General features: G+C 42.8%; 1 protein-coding gene across 2 annotated transcripts in view; it reads right to left on the reverse strand.

The window, feature by feature from the left end:
* Nucleotides 1–9,790: 9,790 nt before the first annotated feature.
* LOC129826628 (sushi domain-containing protein 2-like) overlaps nucleotides 9,791–22,907 on the reverse strand; it is a 52,739-nt gene continuing 39,622 nt past the window's right edge. For both annotated transcript variants that reach the window (XM_055887552.1, XM_055887553.1), the window contains exons 14-15: nucleotides 14,800–14,896; nucleotides 9,791–10,932 (exon numbers count right to left, since the gene is read on the reverse strand). In XM_055887552.1, coding sequence (XP_055743527.1) covers nucleotides 10,884–10,932; nucleotides 14,800–14,896 — 146 coding nt within the window. In that variant the 3' untranslated portion in view covers nucleotides 9,791–10,883. The remainder of the gene's footprint in view (nucleotides 10,933–14,799; nucleotides 14,897–22,907) is intronic.

Here is a 22,907-nt window from a genome sequence, read left to right on the forward strand (position 1 = left end):
TAACCTGTAGCACAGTGACAGACACACTAACCTGTAGCACAGTGACAGACACACTAACCTGTAGCACAGTGACAGACACACTAACCTGTAGCACAGTGACATAGACACATACTAACCTGTAGCACAGTGACAGACACACTAACCTGTAGCACAGTGACACACACACTAACCTGTAGCACAGTGACATAGACACACTAACCTGTAGCACAGTGACATAGACACACTAACCTGTAGCACAGTGACATAGACACACACTAACCTGTAGCACAGTGACATAGACACACTAACCTGTAGCACAGTGACAGACATACTAACCTGTTGCACAGTGACAGACATACTAACCTGTAACACAGTGACATAGACACATTAACCTGTAACACAGTGACAGACACACTAACCTGTTGCACAGTGACATAGACACACTAACCTGTAACACAGTGACATAGACACACTAACCTGTAACACAGTGACAGACACACTAACCTGTTGCACAGTGACAGAGACACACTAACCTGTAACACAGTGACAGACACACTAACCTGTAACACAGTGACATAGAGACACACTAACCTGTAACACAGTGACATAGAGACAAACTAACCTGTAACACAGTGACATAGAGACATACTAACCTGTAGCACAGTGACATAAAGACACACTAACCTGTAGCACAGTGACATAGAGACACACTAACCTGTAGCACAGTGACATAGTGACATACTAACCTGTAGCACAGTGACATAGACACACTAACCTGTAACACAGTGACATAGAGACACACTAACCTGTAGCACAGTGACATAAAGACATACTAACCTGTAGCACAGTGACATAGAGACAAACTAACCTGTAGCACAGTGACATAGTGACATACTAACCTGTAGCACAGTGACATAGAGACACACTAACCTGTAGCACAGTGACATAGAGACATACTAACCTGTAGCACAGTGACATAGACACACACTAACCTGTAGCACAGTGACATAGACACACTAACCTGTAGCACAGTGACATAGAGACATACTAACCTGTAGCACAGTGACATAGACACACTAACCTGTAGCACAGTGACATAGAGACATACTTACCTGTAGCACAGTGACATAGAGACATACTAACCTGTAGCACAGTGACATAGAGACATACTAACCTGTAGCACAGTGACATAGACACACACTAACCTGTAGCACAGTGACATAGACACACTAGCCTGTAGCAGTGACAGACACACACTAACCTGTAACACAGTGACATAGACACACACTAACCTGTAACACAGTGACAGACACACTAACCTGTAGCACAGTGACAGACACACTAACCTGTAGCACAGTGACAGACACACTAACCTGTAGCACAGTGACATAGACACACTAACCTGTAGCACAGTGACAGACATACTAACCTGTAGCACAGTGACAGACATACTAACCTGTAGCACAGTGACAGACACACTAACCTGTAGCACAGTGACAGACACACTAACCTGTAGCACAGTGACAGACACACTAACCTGTAGCACAGTGACATAGACACACTAACCTGTAGCACAGTGACATAGACACACACTAACCTGTAGCACAGTGACAGACACACTAACCTGTAGCACAGTGACAGACACACTAACCTGTAGCACAGTGACATAGACACACTAACCTGTAGCACAGTGACATAGACACACTAACCTGTAGCACAGTGACATAGACACACACTAACCTGTAGCACAGTGACAGACACACTAACCTGTAGCACAGTGACAGACACACTAACCTGTAGCACAGTGAAATAGACACACTAACCTGTAGCACAGTGACATAGACACATACTAACCTGTAGCACAGTGACAGACACAATAACCTGTAGCACAGTGACAGACACACTAACCTGTAGCACAGTGACAGACACACTAACCTGTAGCACAGTGACATAGACACACTAACCTGTAGCACAGTGACATAGACACACACTAACCTGTAGCACAGTGACATAGACACACACTAACCTGTAGCACAGTGACATAGACACACTAACCTGTAGCACAGTGACAGACATACTAACCTGTTGCACAGAGACACACACACTAACCTGTAATACAGTGACATAGACACATTAACCTGTAGCACAGTGACAGACACACTAACCTGTTGCACAGTGACATAGCCACACTAACCTGTAACACAGTGACATAGACACACTAACCTGTAACACAGTGACATAGAGACACACTAACCTGTAACACAGTGACATAGAGACACACTAACCTGTAACACAGTGACATAGAGACACACTAACCTGTAGCACAGTGACATAAAGACACACTAACCTGTAGCACAGTGACATAGTGACATACTAACCTGTAGCACAGTGACATAGAGACACACTAACCTGTAACACAGTGACATAGAGACACACTAACCTGTAGCACAGTGACATAAAGACATACTAACCTGTAGCACAGTGACATAGAGACACACTAACCTGTAGCACAGTGACATAGTGACATACTAACCTGTAGCACAGTGACATAGAGACACACTAACCTGTAGCACAGTGACATAGAGACATACTAACCTGTAGCACAGTGACATAGACACACACTAACCTGTAGCACAGTGACATAGACACACTAACCTGTAGCACAGTGACATAGAGACATACTAACCTGTAGCACAGTGACATAGACACACACTAACCTGTAGCACAGTGACATAGACACACTAGCCTGTAGCAGTGACATAGACACACACTAACCTGTAACACAGTGACATAGACACACACTAACCTGTAGCACAGTGACAGACACACTAACCTGTAGCATAGTGACAGACACACTAACCTGTAGCACAGTGACAGACACACTAACCTGTAGCACAGTGACATAGACACACTAACCTGTAGCACAGTGACATAGACACACACTAACCTGTAGCACAGTGACATAGACACACACTAACCTGTAGCACAGTGACATAGACACACACTAACCTGTAGCACAGTGACATAGACACACTAACCTGTAGCACAGTGACAGACATACTAACCTGTAGCACAGTGACAGACACTCTAACCTGTAGCACAGTGACATAGACACACACTAACCTGTAACACAGTGACATAGACATACTAACCTGTTGCACAGTGACATAGACACACTAACCTGTAGCACAGTGACAGACACACTAACCTGTAGCACAGTGACAGACACACTAACCTGTAGCACAGTGACATAGACACACTAACCTGTAGCACAGTGACATAGACACACACTAACCTGTAGCACAGTGACAGACACACTAACCTGTAGCACAGTGACAGACACACTAACCTGTAGCACAGTGACAGACACACTAACCTGTAGCACAGTGACATAGACACATACTAACCTGTAGCACAGTGACAGACACACTAACCTGTAGCACAGTGACACACACACTAACCTGTAGCACAGTGACATAGACACACTAACCTGTAGCACAGTGACATAGACACACTAACCTGTAGCACAGTGACATAGACACACACTAACCTGTAGCACAGTGACATAGACACACTAACCTGTAGCACAGTGACAGACATACTAACCTGTTGCACAGTGACAGACATACTAACCTGTAACACAGTGACATAGACACATTAACCTGTAACACAGTGACAGACACACTAACCTGTTGCACAGTGACATAGACACACTAACCTGTAACACAGTGACATAGACACACTAACCTGTAACACAGTGACAGACACACTAACCTGTTGCACAGTGACAGAGACACACTAACCTGTAACACAGTGACAGACACACTAACCTGTAACACAGTGACATAGAGACACACTAACCTGTAACACAGTGACATAGAGACAAACTAACCTGTAACACAGTGACATAGAGACATACTAACCTGTAGCACAGTGACATAAAGACACACTAACCTGTAGCACAGTGACATAGAGACACACTAACCTGTAGCACAGTGACATAGTGACATACTAACCTGTAGCACAGTGACATAGACACACTAACCTGTAACACAGTGACATAGAGACACACTAACCTGTAGCACAGTGACATAAAGACATACTAACCTGTAGCACAGTGACATAGAGACACACTAACCTGTAGCACAGTGACATAGTGACATACTAACCTGTAGCACAGTGACATAGAGACACACTAACCTGTAGCACAGTGACATAGAGACATACTAACCTGTAGCACAGTGACATAGACACACACTAACCTGTAGCACAGTGACATAGACACACTAACCTGTAGCACAGTGACATAGAGACATACTAACCTGTAGCACAGTGACATAGACACACACTAACCTGTAGCACAGTGACATAGACACACACTAACCTGTAGCACAGTGACATAGACACACTAACCTGTAGCACAGTGACATAGAGACATACTAACCTGTAACACAGTGACATAGACACACACTAACCTGTAGCACAGTGACAGACACACTAACCTGTAGCACAGTGACAGACACACTAACCTGTAGCACAGTGACAGACACACTAACCTGTAGCACAGTGACATAGACACACTAACCTGTAGCACAGTGACATAGACACACTAACCTGTAGCACAGTGACATAGTGACATACTAACCTGTAGCACAGTGACATAGAGACACACTAACCTGTAGCACAGTGACATAGAGACATACTAACCTGTAGCACAGTGACATAGACACACACTAACCTGTAGCACAGTGACATAGACACACTAACCTGTAGCACAGTGACATAGAGACATACTAACCTGTAGCACAGTGACATAGACACACACTAACCTGTAGCACAGTGACATAGAGACATACTAACCTGTAGCACAGTGACATAGAGACACACTAACCTGTAGCACAGTGACATAGTGACATACTAACCTGTAGCACAGTGACATAGAGACACACTAACCTGTAGCACAGTGACATAGAGACATACTAACCTGTAGCACAGTGACATAGACACACACTAACCTGTAGCACAGTGACATAGACACACTAACCTGTAGCACAGTGACATAGAGACATACTAACCTGTAGCACAGTGACATAGACACACTAACCTGTAGCACAGTGACATAGAGACATACTTACCTGTAGCACAGTGACATAGAGACATACTAACCTGTAGCACAGTGACATAGAGACATACTAACCTGTAGCACAGTGACATAGACACACACTAACCTGTAGCACAGTGACATAGACACACTAGCCTGTAGCAGTGACAGACACACACTAACCTGTAACACAGTGACATAGACACACACTAACCTGTAACACAGTGACAGACACACTAACCTGTAGCACAGTGACAGACACACTAACCTGTAGCACAGTGACAGACACACTAACCTGTAGCACAGTGACATAGACACACTAACCTGTAGCACAGTGACAGACATACTAACCTGTAGCACAGTGACAGACATACTAACCTGTAGCACAGTGACAGACACACTAACCTGTAGCACAGTGACAGACACACTAACCTGTAGCACAGTGACAGACACACTAACCTGTAGCACAGTGACATAGACACACTAACCTGTAGCACAGTGACATAGACACACACTAACCTGTAGCACAGTGACAGACACACTAACCTGTAGCACAGTGACAGACACACTAACCTGTAGCACAGTGACATAGACACACTAACCTGTAGCACAGTGACATAGACACACTAACCTGTAGCACAGTGACATAGACACACACTAACCTGTAGCACAGTGACAGACACACTAACCTGTAGCACAGTGACAGACACACTAACCTGTAGCACAGTGAAATAGACACACTAACCTGTAGCACAGTGACATAGACACATACTAACCTGTAGCACAGTGACAGACACAATAACCTGTAGCACAGTGACAGACACACTAACCTGTAGCACAGTGACAGACACACTAACCTGTAGCACAGTGACATAGACACACTAACCTGTAGCACAGTGACATAGACACACACTAACCTGTAGCACAGTGACATAGACACACACTAACCTGTAGCACAGTGACATAGACACACTAACCTGTAGCACAGTGACAGACATACTAACCTGTTGCACAGAGACACACACACTAACCTGTAATACAGTGACATAGACACATTAACCTGTAGCACAGTGACAGACACACTAACCTGTTGCACAGTGACATAGCCACACTAACCTGTAACACAGTGACATAGACACACTAACCTGTAACACAGTGACATAGAGACACACTAACCTGTAACACAGTGACATAGAGACACACTAACCTGTAACACAGTGACATAGAGACACACTAACCTGTAGCACAGTGACATAAAGACACACTAACCTGTAGCACAGTGACATAGTGACATACTAACCTGTAGCACAGTGACATAGAGACACACTAACCTGTAACACAGTGACATAGAGACACACTAACCTGTAGCACAGTGACATAAAGACATACTAACCTGTAGCACAGTGACATAGAGACACACTAACCTGTAGCACAGTGACATAGTGACATACTAACCTGTAGCACAGTGACATAGAGACACACTAACCTGTAGCACAGTGACATAGAGACATACTAACCTGTAGCACAGTGACATAGACACACACTAACCTGTAGCACAGTGACATAGACACACTAACCTGTAGCACAGTGACATAGAGACATACTAACCTGTAGCACAGTGACATAGACACACACTAACCTGTAGCACAGTGACATAGACACACTAGCCTGTAGCAGTGACATAGACACACACTAACCTGTAACACAGTGACATAGACACACACTAACCTGTAGCACAGTGACAGACACACTAACCTGTAGCATAGTGACAGACAAACTAACCTGTAGCACAGTGACAGACACACTAACCTGTAGCACAGTGACATAGACACACTAACCTGTAGCACAGTGACATAGACACACACTAACCTGTAGCACAGTGACATAGACACACACTAACCTGTAGCACAGTGACATAGACACACACTAACCTGTTGCACAGTGACATAGACACACTAACCTGTAGCACAGTGACAGACATACTAACCTGTAGCACAGTGACAGACACTCTAACCTGTAGCACAGTGACATAGACACACACTAACCTGTAACACAGTGACATAGACATACTAACCTGTTGCACAGTGACAGACACACTAACCTGTAGCACAGTGACAGACACACTAACCTGTAGCACAGTGACAGACACACTAACCTGTAGCACAGTGACATAGACACACTAACCTGTAGCACAGTGACATAGACACACACTAACCTGTAGCACAGTGACAGACACACTAACCTGTAGCACAGTGACAGACACACTAACCTGTAGCACAGTGACAGACACACTAACCTGTAGCACAGTGACATAGACACATACTAACCTGTAGCACAGTGACAGACACACTAACCTGTAGCACAGTGACACACACACTAACCTGTAGCACAGTGACATAGACACACTAACCTGTAGCACAGTGACATAGACACACTAACCTGTAGCACAGTGACATAGACACACACTAACCTGTAGCACAGTGACATAGACACACTAACCTGTAGCACAGTGACAGACATACTAACCTGTTGCACAGTGACAGACATACTAACCTGTAACACAGTGACATAGACACATTAACCTGTAACACAGTGACAGACACACTAACCTGTTGCACAGTGACATAGACACACTAACCTGTAACACAGTGACATAGACACACTAACCTGTAACACAGTGACAGACACACTAACCTGTTGCACAGTGACAGAGACACACTAACCTGTAACACAGTGACAGACACACTAACCTGTAACACAGTGACATAGAGACACACTAACCTGTAACACAGTGACATAGAGACAAACTAACCTGTAACACAGTGACATAGAGACATACTAACCTGTAGCACAGTGACATAAAGACACACTAACCTGTAGCACAGTGACATAGAGACACACTAACCTGTAGCACAGTGACATAGTGACATACTAACCTGTAGCACAGTGACATAGACACACTAACCTGTAACACAGTGACATAGAGACACACTAACCTGTAGCACAGTGACATAAAGACATACTAACCTGTAGCACAGTGACATAGAGACACACTAACCTGTAGCACAGTGACATAGTGACATACTAACCTGTAGCACAGTGACATAGAGACACACTAACCTGTAGCACAGTGACATAGAGACATACTAACCTGTAGCACAGTGACATAGACACACACTAACCTGTAGCACAGTGACATAGACACACTAACCTGTAGCACAGTGACATAGAGACATACTAACCTGTAGCACAGTGACATAGACACACACTAACCTGTAGCACAGTGACATAGACACACACTAACCTGTAGCACAGTGACATAGACACACTAACCTGTAGCACAGTGACATAGAGACATACTAACCTGTAACACAGTGACATAGACACACACTAACCTGTAGCACAGTGACAGACACACTAACCTGTAGCACAGTGACAGACACACTAACCTGTAGCACAGTGACAGACACACTAACCTGTAGCACAGTGACATAGACACACTAACCTGTAGCACAGTGACATAGACACACTAACCTGTAGCACAGTGACATAGTGACATACTAACCTGTAGCACAGTGACATAGAGACACACTAACCTGTAGCACAGTGACATAGAGACATACTAACCTGTAGCACAGTGACATAGACACACACTAACCTGTAGCACAGTGACATAGACACACTAACCTGTAGCACAGTGACATAGAGACATACTAACCTGTAGCACAGTGACATAGACACACACTAACCTGTAGCACAGTGACATAGAGACATACTAACCTGTAACACAGTGACATAGACACACACTAACCTGTAGCACAGTGACAGACACACTAACCTGTAGCACAGTGACAGACACACTAACCTGTAGCACAGTGACAGACACACTAACCTGTAGCACAGTGACATAGACACACTAACCTGTAGCACAGTGACATAGACACACTAACCTGTAGCACAGTGACATAGACACACACTAACCTGTAGCACAGTGACATAGACACACACTATCCTGTAGCACAGTGACATAGACACACACTAACCTGTAGCACAGTGACATAGACACACTAACCTGTAGCACAGTGACAGACATACTAACCTGTAGCACAGTGACAGACACACTAACCTGTAGCACAGTGACATAGACACACACTAACCTGTAACACAGTGACATAGACATACTAACCTGTTGCACAGTGACATAGACACACTAACCTGTAGCACAGTGACATAGACACACACTAACCTGTAGCACAGTGACATAGTGACATACTAACCTGTAGCACAGTGACATAGAGACACTAACCTGTAACACAGTGACATAGAGACACACTAACCTGTAGCACAGTGACATAGAGACACACTAACCTGTAACACAGTGACATAGAGACACACTAACCTGTAGCACAGTGACATAAAGACATACTAACCTGTAACACAGTGACATAGAGACACACTAACCTGTAGCACAGTGACATAGAGACACACTAACCTGTAGCACAGTGACATAGACACACTAACCTGTAGCACAGTGACATAGACACACTAACCTGTAACACAGGGACATAGAGACACACTAACCTGTAACACAGTGACCATTAGCTGGATGCAACAGAACACAAAAATAGCCAATTATTTTTGCAATAATGCATTGCCACAGCCATAGACCACGTTTTCAAAAGAACAGAGGAACAACAAAATTCACAGCCATACTTTCACAATTGTATTTATTTCCCTTTAATGAATTACATTCAAATATTATTGTACCACAGTATCTAGTATTCATTATTCAATACTTCTACTTCATTTGAAGATAGAAAAAGCATGAGCTTTGCTATTGTGCAATTGTCAGCCATTTGGTGGCATGTTCTTTTAAATTACTTTTTCTCAACCATTGAATGGAATGAACAAAGGCAGTGAGCCCACACACATGAGCTATATTACTGGACAAAGTCATTCAACCTTTTAAAACGATCAGGAGATTGACTCTAAACACCTAAGAGAGTGTACATCTGGGACCATTCTAAGTTAATAGGAACATGGAGTGATAACATAGACGGGACCTCAAAGTATTCACATAATATTGTTTCCCGGCAAAAGAACATAACATTTAGTCCTAGGAAAAGTCCTGTGAACAAACCAAGCAGGCCTGCTCTGTAAGCATTTATTTACAGACCGTGAACAAACCAAGCAGGCCTGCTCTGTAAGCATTCATTTACAGACCGTGAACAAACCAAGCAGGCCTGCTCTGTAAGCATTCATTTACAGACCGTGAACAAACCAAGCAGGCCTGCTCTGTAAGCATTCATTTACAGACCGTGAACAAACCAAGCAGGCCTGCTCTGTAAGCATTCATTTACAGACCGTGAACAAACCAAGCAGGCCTGCTCTGTAAGCATTCATTTACAGACCGTGAACAAACCAAGCAGGCCTGCTCTGTAAGCATTCATTTACAGACCGTGAACAAACCAAGCAGGCCTGCTCTGTAAGCATTCATTTACAGACCGTGAACAAACCAAGCAGGCCTGCTCTGTTATCCTTCATTTACAGACCGTGAACAAACCAAGCAGGCCTGCTCTGTAAGCATTCATTTACAGACCGTTATTTAAAGTAATCTACAGTGCAATGTACACATGTACTACACCATGAAGTTAATGCATTATCCCTGATCCACAAAAATCCTACATGGTGTAGAAAACATAATTTGCACCTACATTAGCGCATGTTGATGCCAGCTTAAGGGTGATGCAATTGTCGGTTCATTGAAAAATATCCTGGACAGGGAGAGTTACACTGGAGGACATCAACTCTGTTCAAATATCACCTTTCCATCCAGCCTCTCTTGTCTTTCTCTGAAATAAAGCAGAAAGAATCAGAATCACTTTTACTCTACACATACCCAGAATTTGTGATAAGGTGCTGCGAGCAATAGATTACAGAAACATTAATACTGGAAGACTGTCTGTGCATAACAGGCTACTCAGACACACACATAACCCCACCGACCCATCGCCGACCCCCTGGGTGGTTTCTGACCGAGGCCCCTTGTCCTTCTTTGATGTGTCCTGCCGTTGCACGCAGGGTGGGGAGGACTAGGGCCTGTTGGGGCCTGCAGGGTAACCCTAGATGTGTCTGCAGCAATGGGCTGAGGCTGCAGCAAGGGGCTGAGGGCTGGGGATGAAGCAAGGGGCTGGGGATGAAGCAAGGGGCTGTTAGGGCAGGGAGGCCCATACCATCTCCACACAGCATAAGAGGAAGTAGCAGAGTATCACGCAAACAAGACCAGACCAAGCCAGGCCATACCAGACAAGGCGTGTGTGTGTGTGTGTGTGTGTGTGTGTGTGTGTGTGTGTGTGTGTGTGTGTGTGTGTGTGTGTCTCCACACATCAATGACAAGTGGGTGTTGACCCAAGGAAGATGTCATGGTGTGTTTAATGGTATGAGTTCACAGGAATGCCTTTGGTGAGCTTTCCCATGTGTCCTTATTACCTCAGCATGTAACATGTATGTAGATGTGTGTCCTTATTACCTCAGCATGTAACATGTATGTAGATGTGTGTCCTTATTACCTCAGCATGTAACATGTATGTAGATGTGTGTCCTTATAACCTCAGCATGTAACATGTATGTAGATGTGTGTCCTTATTACCTCATCATGTAACATGTATGTAGATGTGTGTCCTTATTACCTCATCATGTAACATGTATGTAGATGTGTGTCCTTATTACTTCAGCATGTAACATGTATGTAGATGTGTGTCCTTATTACCTCAGCATGTAACATGTATGTAGATGTGTGTCCTTATTACCTCAGCATGTAACATGTATGTAGATGTGTGTCCTTATAACCTCAGCATGTAACATGTATGTAGATGTGTGTCCTTATTACCTCAGCATGTAACATGTATGTAGATGTGTGTCCTTATTACCTCAGCATGTAACATGTATGTAGATGTGTGTCCTTATTATCTCAGCATGGAACATGTATGTAGATGTGTGTCCTTATTATCTCAGCATGGAACATGTATGTAGATGTGTGTCCTTATAACCTCAGCATGTAACATGTATGTAGATGTATGTCCTTATTATCTCAGCATGTAACATGTATGTGGATGTGTGTCCTTATTACCTCAGCATGTAACATGTATGTAGATGTGTGTCCTTATTACCTCAGCATGTAACATGTGTGTGGATGTGTGTCCTTATTATCTCAGCATGTAACATGTGTGTGGATGTGTGTCCTTATTACCTCAGCATGTAACATGTATGTAGATGTGTGTCCTTATTACCTCATGTAACATGTATGTAGATGTGTATCCTTATTTACCTCATCATGAAACATGTATGTAGATGTGTGTCCTTATTACCTCATCATGTAACATGTATGTAGATGTGTGTCCTTATTACCTCATCATGAAACATGTATGTAGATGTGTGTCCTTATAACCTCATCATGTAACATGTATGTAGATGTATGTCCTTATAATCTCATCATGTAACATGTATGTAGATGTGTGTCCTTATAACCTCAGCATGTAACATGTATGTAGATGTGTGTCCTTATTACCTCAGCATGTAACATGTATGTAGATGTGTGTCCTTATAACCTCATCATGTAACATGTATGTAGATGTGTGTCCTTATAACCTCAGCATGTAACATGTATGTAGATGTGTGTCCTTATAACCTCATCATGTAACATGTATGTAGATGTATGTCCTTATAACCTCATCATGTAACATGTATGTAGATGTGTGTCCTTATAACCTCATCATGTAACATGTATGTAGATGTGTGTCCTTATAACCTCAGCATGTAACATGTATGTAGAAGTGTGTCCTTATTACCTCAGCATGTAACATGTATGTAGATGTGTGTCCTTATAACCTCATCATGTAACATGTATGTAGATGTGTGTCCTTATAACCTCAGCATGTAACATGTATGTAGATGTGTGTCCTTATAACCTCAGCATGTAACATGTATGTAGATGTGTGTCCTTATAACCTCAGCATGTAACATGTATGTAGATGTGTGTCCTTATTACCTCATCATGTAACATGTATGTAGATGTGTGTCCTTATAACCTCATCATGTAACATGTATGTAGATGTGTGTCCTTATAATCTCATCATGTAACATGTATGTAGATGTGTGTCCTTATAATCTCATCATGTAACATGTATGTAGATGTGTGTCCTTATAACCTCATCATGTAACATGTATGTAGATGTAACCCTCTAAAAACAAGGCAGGTGCTCTCCCTCTCCCCCTTACGGGTGTAAACCATAGTCGTTCATTTCTCTACCTGCAGAACACAGGCTGAACGCTCCAAGTGCACCTGGGAGCCGAGACAAACCATCCCTTCTCTCTTCCATAGGAGAGTTATGGCGGGGGGGAAGCCCTCTTGACATCTACGAGACCCGTAAAAATAGGCTTGTCATTTGGTTAGCAAGCGAGCCCAGGAGCTACGGTAGCTGGCTTCTGTTCCAGTAGTGTAGTGTACTGAGTGAGAGGTTTATCCACAGGGTGTATTCTACATCACAAATGGCACCCTATTTCCCTATGGGCCCTAGTCAAAAATATTGCACTACATAGGGAAGACGATGCCATTTGGGACACAGCCGGGGTCTAGCCGAATATGAAGATATACTGTATCGTTTGATCAGATCAGAAGGGTTTTATGAGCGTGTGTGTGTGTCTGTGGTTTATGAGGGGGGCTCAGAGGCAGGTGGGATCAATGGTAATCATGAATCATCGTTTTCTTTGTTCATTGGGAATTTAGACAAATGAGGGATATCTATTTTATCATATCTTATCTATTTGTTCATTTTGTATTTTATCATTTCTTATCTATTTTATCATATCTTATCTGGTTGTTCATTTCTATTTTATCATATCTTATCTATTTGTTCATTTCTATTTTATCATATATCTTATCTATTTTATCATATATCTTATCTATTTTATCATATATCTTATCTATTTTATCATGTCTTATCTATTTTATCATTTCTATTTTATCATATATCCTATCTATTTTATCATATATCTTATCTATTTTATCATATCTTATCAGGTAGCCTAGTGGTTAGAGCATTGGGCCAGTAACCGAAAAGTTGCTGGATCGAATCCCTGAGCTGACAAGGTAAAAATGTGTTGTTCTGCCCCTGAACAAGGCAGTTAACCCACTGTTCCCCGGTGGACCATCATTGTAAATAATAATTTGTTCTTAAATGACTTACCTAGTTAAAGTAATGTAAAAAAATATATATATAATTTTTTTGTTTAAATTATCCCTATGTCGATCTCTATAACATCTGTATAATGTACACTGAGTGGACAAATCATTAGGTACATTTCTACTGTTTTTAGTAACAACCATCTAGCAGTAGTAGACTGGTGTGTAAATCTAACAGGCTTTAGCTCAGTGGTGGGATCCCAGGAACAGACGGCCCGGGTTTGAGACCCAATCTGTTACTGTAGATCACTGCTTTGGTTTCTTAGCTAAAACGTGTGTCCATACTGTGTGTGTGTGTGTGTGTGTGTGTGTGTGTGTGTGTGTGTGTGTGTGTGTGTGTGTGTGTGTGTGTGTGTGTGTGTGTGTGTGTCCGTGCACGCGAGTGTGTGTGTGTCTGTGAGTGTGTTTCCGTGTGTGTGTGTGTGTGTGTGTGTGTGTGTGTGCAAGTGTGTGTGAGAGAGAGAAACAGTGAACCCACCTTTTCTGTTTCCTGAAGTGTAGATTGACCATCGCCCCCATGGTTATCAGAGTAGCTATGGAAAACACAGAACCCAGCACCACTCCTAGGACATTATCTGGAAAACACACAACAAACTAAAATAATACATAGAGCTTTCCTCAAAACCAAAGACATGTTACACGCAACAAACTAATGTATCTCTCAGTGTAGGACAATTGATCAATGTGTTACTTATCAATACAGCACAGGCAGAAGGAAACCAAGGAACTATATAATATGATTCGAAGAGGACTAGAAACACACACACATACATACATACATACATACACGAAGACAGACAGACAGAAACACACACATACACGAAGACAGACAGAAACACACACACACGAAGACAGACAGAAACACACACACACACACGAAGACAGACAGACAGAAACACACACACACAGCCATAGCATGCTCCCTGAAGTTTTCCAATTAATCTCTCCATATGGTGGTTAGATCCACATCTAACCACCATATGTATTGGCCCTCAGATGCTGGAGCAGAGGCCTCCTGAGTCCCTCTACCAGGCCAGGCCCAAAACCTGGGGCACGGGTTGACAGGCGGCCCTGATAAAAGACCTGCCTGTGGGCCTGGAGGCTAGGAACACAGGGAGACTGGGAAGTCAGGTCTAACATTCCTCTGATCCTGGTTCAATAGCCTCAGGCAGATCATTACTTCACTACCCCCCCACCCCCACCCAATCTCATAGTACGGCCCAAGGGAGCAATAGATGCATGCATCAGCGATCACACTGGACCATCACATTACCCCAGAGGGGGGGGGGGGGGGGGGGGGGGGGTCACAGGGTCAACACACAACATATGTACATGTAGGGTAATGGAGGGAAGAGGTTGAGAAGTTATAGCAGATGAGAAATAGGCTTTCACGCAGACATAACCCTACTTTATGGTTAGGTGGAAGTCACAAAAAAAGTGGAAAACTGATTTGATCTTCTTGTTTATCTGTTGAAAAACCACATTGATCCAAGGAACACATTTTTAGATGCCCAGTAGCTTTTTCCATTAGAAAGTATTACTGCACTTTAAATCCCATCCTGGATTCAAGTAAAGCTATCTGACAGAACCAGACTACAGATCCAAGTTGTCTGAATGAATAACAGTTCTGCTGCAGTATTTCATGTGAAAGTCTGTGGAGAAAAGCAAGGATATAAACTAATAAACTAATCTCTCTTACAGCCTATTGTACACATGCAAACACACAACCCATCCTCTATTTGAGATATCACCCATCCTCTAGTAGATATCATACCACCCATCCTCCAGTAGATATCATACCACGCATCCTCTATTTGATATCATATCACCCATCCTCTATTTGATATCATATCACCCATCCTCTAGTAGATATCATACCACCCATCCTCTAGTAGATATCATACCACCCATCCTCTAGTAGATATCATACCACCCATCCTCTAGTAGATATCATACCACCCATCCTCTAGTAGATATCATACCACGCATCCTCTATTTGATATCATATCACCCATCCTCTATTTGATATCATACCACCCATCCTCTATTAGATATCATATCACCCATCCTCTAGTAGATATCATACCACCCATCCTCTATTAGATATCATACCACCCATCCTCCAGTAGATATCATATCACCCATCCTCTATTTGATATCATATCACCATCCTCCAGTAGATATCATACCACCCATCCTCTATTAGATATCATACCACCCATCCTCTATTAGATATCATATCACCCATCCTCTAGTAGATATCATACCACCCATCCTCTATTAGATATCATACCACCCATCCTCCAGTAGATATCATATCACCCATCCTCTATTTGATATCATATCACCATCCTCCAGTAGATATCATACCACCCATCCTCTAGTAGATATCATACCACCCATCCTCCAGTAGATATCATACCACCCATCCTCTATTAGATATCATACCACCCATCCTCTATTAGATATCATATCACCCATCCTCTAGTAGATACCATACCACCCATCCTCTAGTAGATACCATACCACCCATCCTCTAATAGATACCATATCACCCATCCTCCAGTAGATATCATATCACCCATCCTCTAGTAGATATCATTTACATTTACATTTTAGTAATTTAGCAGACGCTCTTATCCAGAGCGACTTACAGTAGAGTGCATACATTTTATTACATTTTACATACTGAGACAAGGATATCCCTACCGGCCAAACCCTCCCTAACCCGGACGACGCTATGCCAATTGTGCGTCGCCCCATGGACCTCCCGGTTGCGGCCGGCTGCGTCAGAGCCTGGGCGCGAACCCAGAGACTCTGGTGGCGCAGCTAGCACTGCGATGCAGTGCCCTAGACCACTGCGCCACCCGGGAGGTCATACCACCCATCCTCCAGTAGATATCATACCACCCATCCTCTATTAGATATCATACCACCCATCCTCCAGTAGATATCATATCACCCATCCTCTAGTAGATATCATACCACCCATCCTCTAGTAGATATCATACCACCCATCCTCTACTAGATACCATACCACCCATCCTCTAGTAGATATCATACCACCCATCCTCCAGAAGATATCATACCACCCATCCTCCAGTAGATATCATACCACCCATCCTCTAGTAGATATCATACCACCCATCCTCTAGTAGATATCATAACACCCATCCTCCAGTAGATATCATACCACCCATCCTCCAGTAGATATCATACCACCCATCCTCCAGTAGATATCATACCACCCATCCTCTAGTAGATATCATACCACCCATCCTCTAGTAGATATCATACCACCCATCCTCCAGTAGATATCATACCACCCATCCTCTATTAGATATCATACCACCCATCCTCTATTAGATATCATATCACCCATCCTCTAGTAGATATCATATCACCCATCCTCTAGTAGATATCATATCACCCATCCTCTAGTAGATATATATCACCCATCCTCTAGTAGATATCATATCACCCATCCTCTATTTGAGATATCACCCATCCTCCAGTAGATATCATACCACCCATCCTCTAGTAGATATCATATCACCCATCCTCCAGTAGATATCATACCACCCATCCTCTATTAGATATCATACCACCCATCCTCTATTAGATATCATACCACCCATCCTCTAGTAGATATCATACCACCCATCCTCTATTAGATACCATACCACCCATCCTCTAGTAGATATCATACCACCCATCCTCCAGTAGATATCATATCACCCATCCTATATTTGAGATATCACCCATCCTCTAGTAGATATCATACCACCCATCCTCCAGTAGATATCATACCACCCATGCTCTATTAGATATCATATCACCCATCCTCTAGTAGATATCATACCACCCATCCTCTAGTAGATACCATACCACCCATCCCCTAGTAGATATCATACCACCCATCCTCCAGTAGATATCATATCACCCATCCTATATTTGAGATATCACCCATCCTCTAGTAGATATCATACCACCCATCCTCCAGTAGATATGATATCTAATAGAGGATGGGTGGTATGATATCTACTGGAGGATGGGTGGTATGATATCTACTAGAGGATGGGTGATATCTCAAATATAGGATGGGTGATATGATATCTACTGGAGGATGGGTGGTATGATATCTACTAGAGGATGGGTGGTATGGTATCTACTAGAGGAAGGGTGGTATGATATCTACTAGAGGATGGGTGATATGATATCTAATAGAGGATGGGTGGTATGATATCACCCATCCTCTAGTAGATATCATACCACCCTTCCTCTAGTAGATACCATACCACCCATCCTCTAGTAGATATCATACCACCCATCCTCTAGTATATATCATACCACCCATCCTCCAGTAGATATCATATCACCCATCCTCTATTTGAGATATCACCCATCCTCTAGTAGATATCTTACAACCCATCCTCCAATAGATATCATACCACCCATCCTCTATTAGATAGCATATCACCCATCCTCTAGTTGATATCATACCACCCATCCTCCAGTAGATATCATATCACCCATCCTCTATTAGATATCATACCACCCATCCTCTATTTGAGATATCACCCATCCTCTATTTGAGATATCACCCATCCTCTAGTAGATATCATAACAGCCATCCTCTATTAGAAATCATACCACCCATCCTCTAGTAGATATCATATCCCCTATCCTCTATTAGATATCATACCACCCATCCTCAGATATCATACCAGCCATCCTCAGATATCATACCAGCCATCCTCTATTAGAAATCATACCAGCCATCCTCTATTAGAAATCATACCAGCCATCCTCTATTAGATATCATACCACCCATCCTCTAGTATATATCGTACCACCCATCCTCTATGAGATATCATACCACCCATCCTCTATTAGATATCATACCACCCATCCTCTATTAGATATCATACCACCCATCTTCTAGTAGATATCATACCACCTATCCTCTAGTAGATATCATACCACCCATCCTCTATTTGATATCATTCCACCCATCCTCTATTAGATATCATACCACCCATCCTCTATTAGATAGCATACCACCCATCCTCTATTAGATAGCATACCACCCATCCTCTATTAGATAGCATACCACCCATCCTCTATTAGATATCATACCACCCATCCTCTATTAGATATCATATCACCCATCCTCTATTAGATATCATATCACCCATCCTCTATTAGATATCATACCACCCATCCTCCAGTAGATATCATACCACCCATCCTCCAGTAAATATCATACCACCCATCCTCCAGTAGATATCATACCACCCATCCTCCAGTAGATATCATACCACCCATCCTCCAGTAGATATCATACCACCCATCCTCCAGTAGATATCATACCACCCATCCTCTAGTAGATATCATACCACCCATCCTCTAGTAGATATCATAACACCCATCCTCCAGTAGATATCATACCACCCATCCTCCAGTAGATATCATACCACCCATCCTCCAGTAGATATCATACCACCCATCCTCTAGTAGATATCATACCACCCATCCTCTAGTAGATATCATACCACCCATCCTCCAGTAGATATCATACCACCCATCCTCTATTAGATATCATACCACCCATCCTCTATTAGATATCATATCACCCATCCTCTAGTAGATATCATATCACCCATCCTCTAGTAGATATCATATCACCCATCCTCTAGTAGATATATATCACCCATCCTCTAGTAGATATCATATCACCCATCCTCTATTTGAGATATCACCCATCCTCCAGTAGATATCATACCACCCATCCTCTAGTAGATATCATATCACCCATCCTCCAGTAGATATCATACCACCCATCCTCTATTAGATATCATACCACCCATCCTCTATTAGATATCATACCACCCATCCTCTAGTAGATATCATACCACCCATCCTCTATTAGATACCATACCACCCATCCTCTAGTAGATATCATACCACCCATCCTCCAGTAGATATCATATCACCCATCCTATATTTGAGATATCACCCATCCTCTAGTAGATATCATACCACCCATCCTCCAGTAGATATCATACCACCCATGCTCTATTAGATATCATATCACCCATCCTCTAGTAGATATCATACCACCCATCCTCTAGTAGATACCATACCACCCATCCCCTAGTAGATATCATACCACCCATCCTCCAGTAGATATCATATCACCCATCCTATATTTGAGATATCACCCATCCTCTAGTAGATATCATACCACCCATCCTCCAGTAGATATGATATCTAATAGAGGATGGGTGGTATGATATCTACTGGAGGATGGGTGGTATGATATCTACTAGAGGATGGGTGATATCTCAAATATAGGATGGGTGATATGATATCTACTGGAGGATGGGTGGTATGATATCTACTAGAGGATGGGTGGTATGGTATCTACTAGAGGAAGGGTGGTATGATATCTACTAGAGGATGGGTGATATGATATCTAATAGAGGATGGGTGGTATGATATCACCCATCCTCTAGTAGATATCATACCACCCTTCCTCTAGTAGATACCATACCACCCATCCTCTAGTAGATATCATACCACCCATCCTCTAGTATATATCATACCACCCATCCTCCAGTAGATATCATATCACCCATCCTCTATTTGAGATATCACCCATCCTCTAGTAGATATCTTACCACCCATCCTCCAGTAGATATCATACCACCCATCCTCTATTAGATAGCATATCACCCATCCTCTAGTTGATATCATACCACCCATCCTCCAGTAGATATCATATCACCCATCCTCTATTAGATATCATACCACCCATCCTCTATTTGAGATATCACCCATCCTCTATTTGAGATATCACCCATCCTCTAGTAGATATCATAACAGCCATCCTCTATTAGAAATCATACCACCCATCCTCTAGTAGATATCATATCCCCTATCCTCTATTAGATATCATACCACCCATCCTCAGATATCATACCAGCCATCCTCAGATATCATACCAGCCATCCTCTATTAGAAATCATACCAGCCATCCTTTATTAGAAATCATACCAGCCATCCTCTATTAGATATCATACCACCCATCCTCTAGTATATATCGTACCACCCATCCTCTATGAGATATCATACCACCCATCCTCTATTAGATATCATACCACCCATCCTCTATTAGATATCATACCACCCATCTTCTAGTAGATCTCATACCACCCATCCTCTAGTAGATATCATTTACATTTACATTTTAGTAATTTAGCAGACGCTCTTATCCAGAGCGACTTACAGTAGAGTGCATACATTTTATTACATTTTACATACTGAGACAAGGATATCCCTACCGGCCAAACCCTCCCTAACCCGGACGACGCTATGCCAATTGTGCGTCGCCCCATGGACCTCCCGGTTGCGGCCGGCTGCGTCAGGGCCTGGGCGCGAACCCAGAGACTCTGGTGGCGCAGCTAGCACTGCGATGCAGTGCCCTAGACCACTGCGCCACCCGGGAGGTCATACCACCCATCCTCCAGTAGATATCATACCACCCATCCTCTATTAGATATCATACCACCCATCCTCCAGTAGATATCATATCACCCATCCTCTAGTAGATATCATACCACCCATCCTCTAGTAGATATCATACCACCCATCCTCTACTAGATACCATACCACCCATCCTCTAGTAGATATCATACCACCCATCCTCCAGAAGATATCATACCACCCATCCTCCAGTAGATATCATACCACCCATCCTCCAGTAGATATCATACCACCCATCCTCTAGTAGATATCATACCACCCATCCTCTAGTAGATATCATAACACCCATCCTCCAGTAGATATCATACCACCCATCCTCCAGTAGATATCATACCACCCATCCTCCAGTAGATATCATACCACCCATCCTCTAGTAGATATCATACCACCCATCCTCCAGTAGATATCATACCACCCATCCTCTATTAGATATCATACCACCCATCCTCTATTAGATATCATATCACCCATCCTCTAGTAGATATCATATCACCCATCCTCTAGTAGATATCATATCACCCATCCTCTAGTAGATATATATCACCCATCCTCTAGTAGATATCATATCACCCATCCTCTATTTGAGATATCACCCATCCTCCAGTAGATATCATACCACCCATCCTCTAGTAGATATCATATCACCCATCCTCCAGTAGATATCATACCACCCATCCTCTATTAGATATCATACCACCCATCCTCTATTAGATATCATACCACCCATCCTCTAGTAGATATCATACCACCCATCCTCTATTAGATACCATACCACCCATCCTCTAGTAGATATCATACCACCCATCCTCCAGTAGATATCATATCACCCATCCTATATTTGAGATATCACCCATCCTCTAGTAGATATCATACCACCCATCCTCCAGTAGATATCATACCACCCATGCTCTATTAGATATCATATCACCCATCCTCTAGTAGATATCATACCACCCATCCTCTAGTAGATACCATACCACCCATCCCCTAGTAGATATCATACCACCCATCCTCCAGTAGATATCATATCACCCATCC

Source organism: Salvelinus fontinalis, chromosome 28, assembly GCF_029448725.1.
Source record: "Salvelinus fontinalis isolate EN_2023a chromosome 28, ASM2944872v1, whole genome shotgun sequence".
Taxonomy (NCBI): Eukaryota; Metazoa; Chordata; class Actinopteri; order Salmoniformes; family Salmonidae; genus Salvelinus; species Salvelinus fontinalis.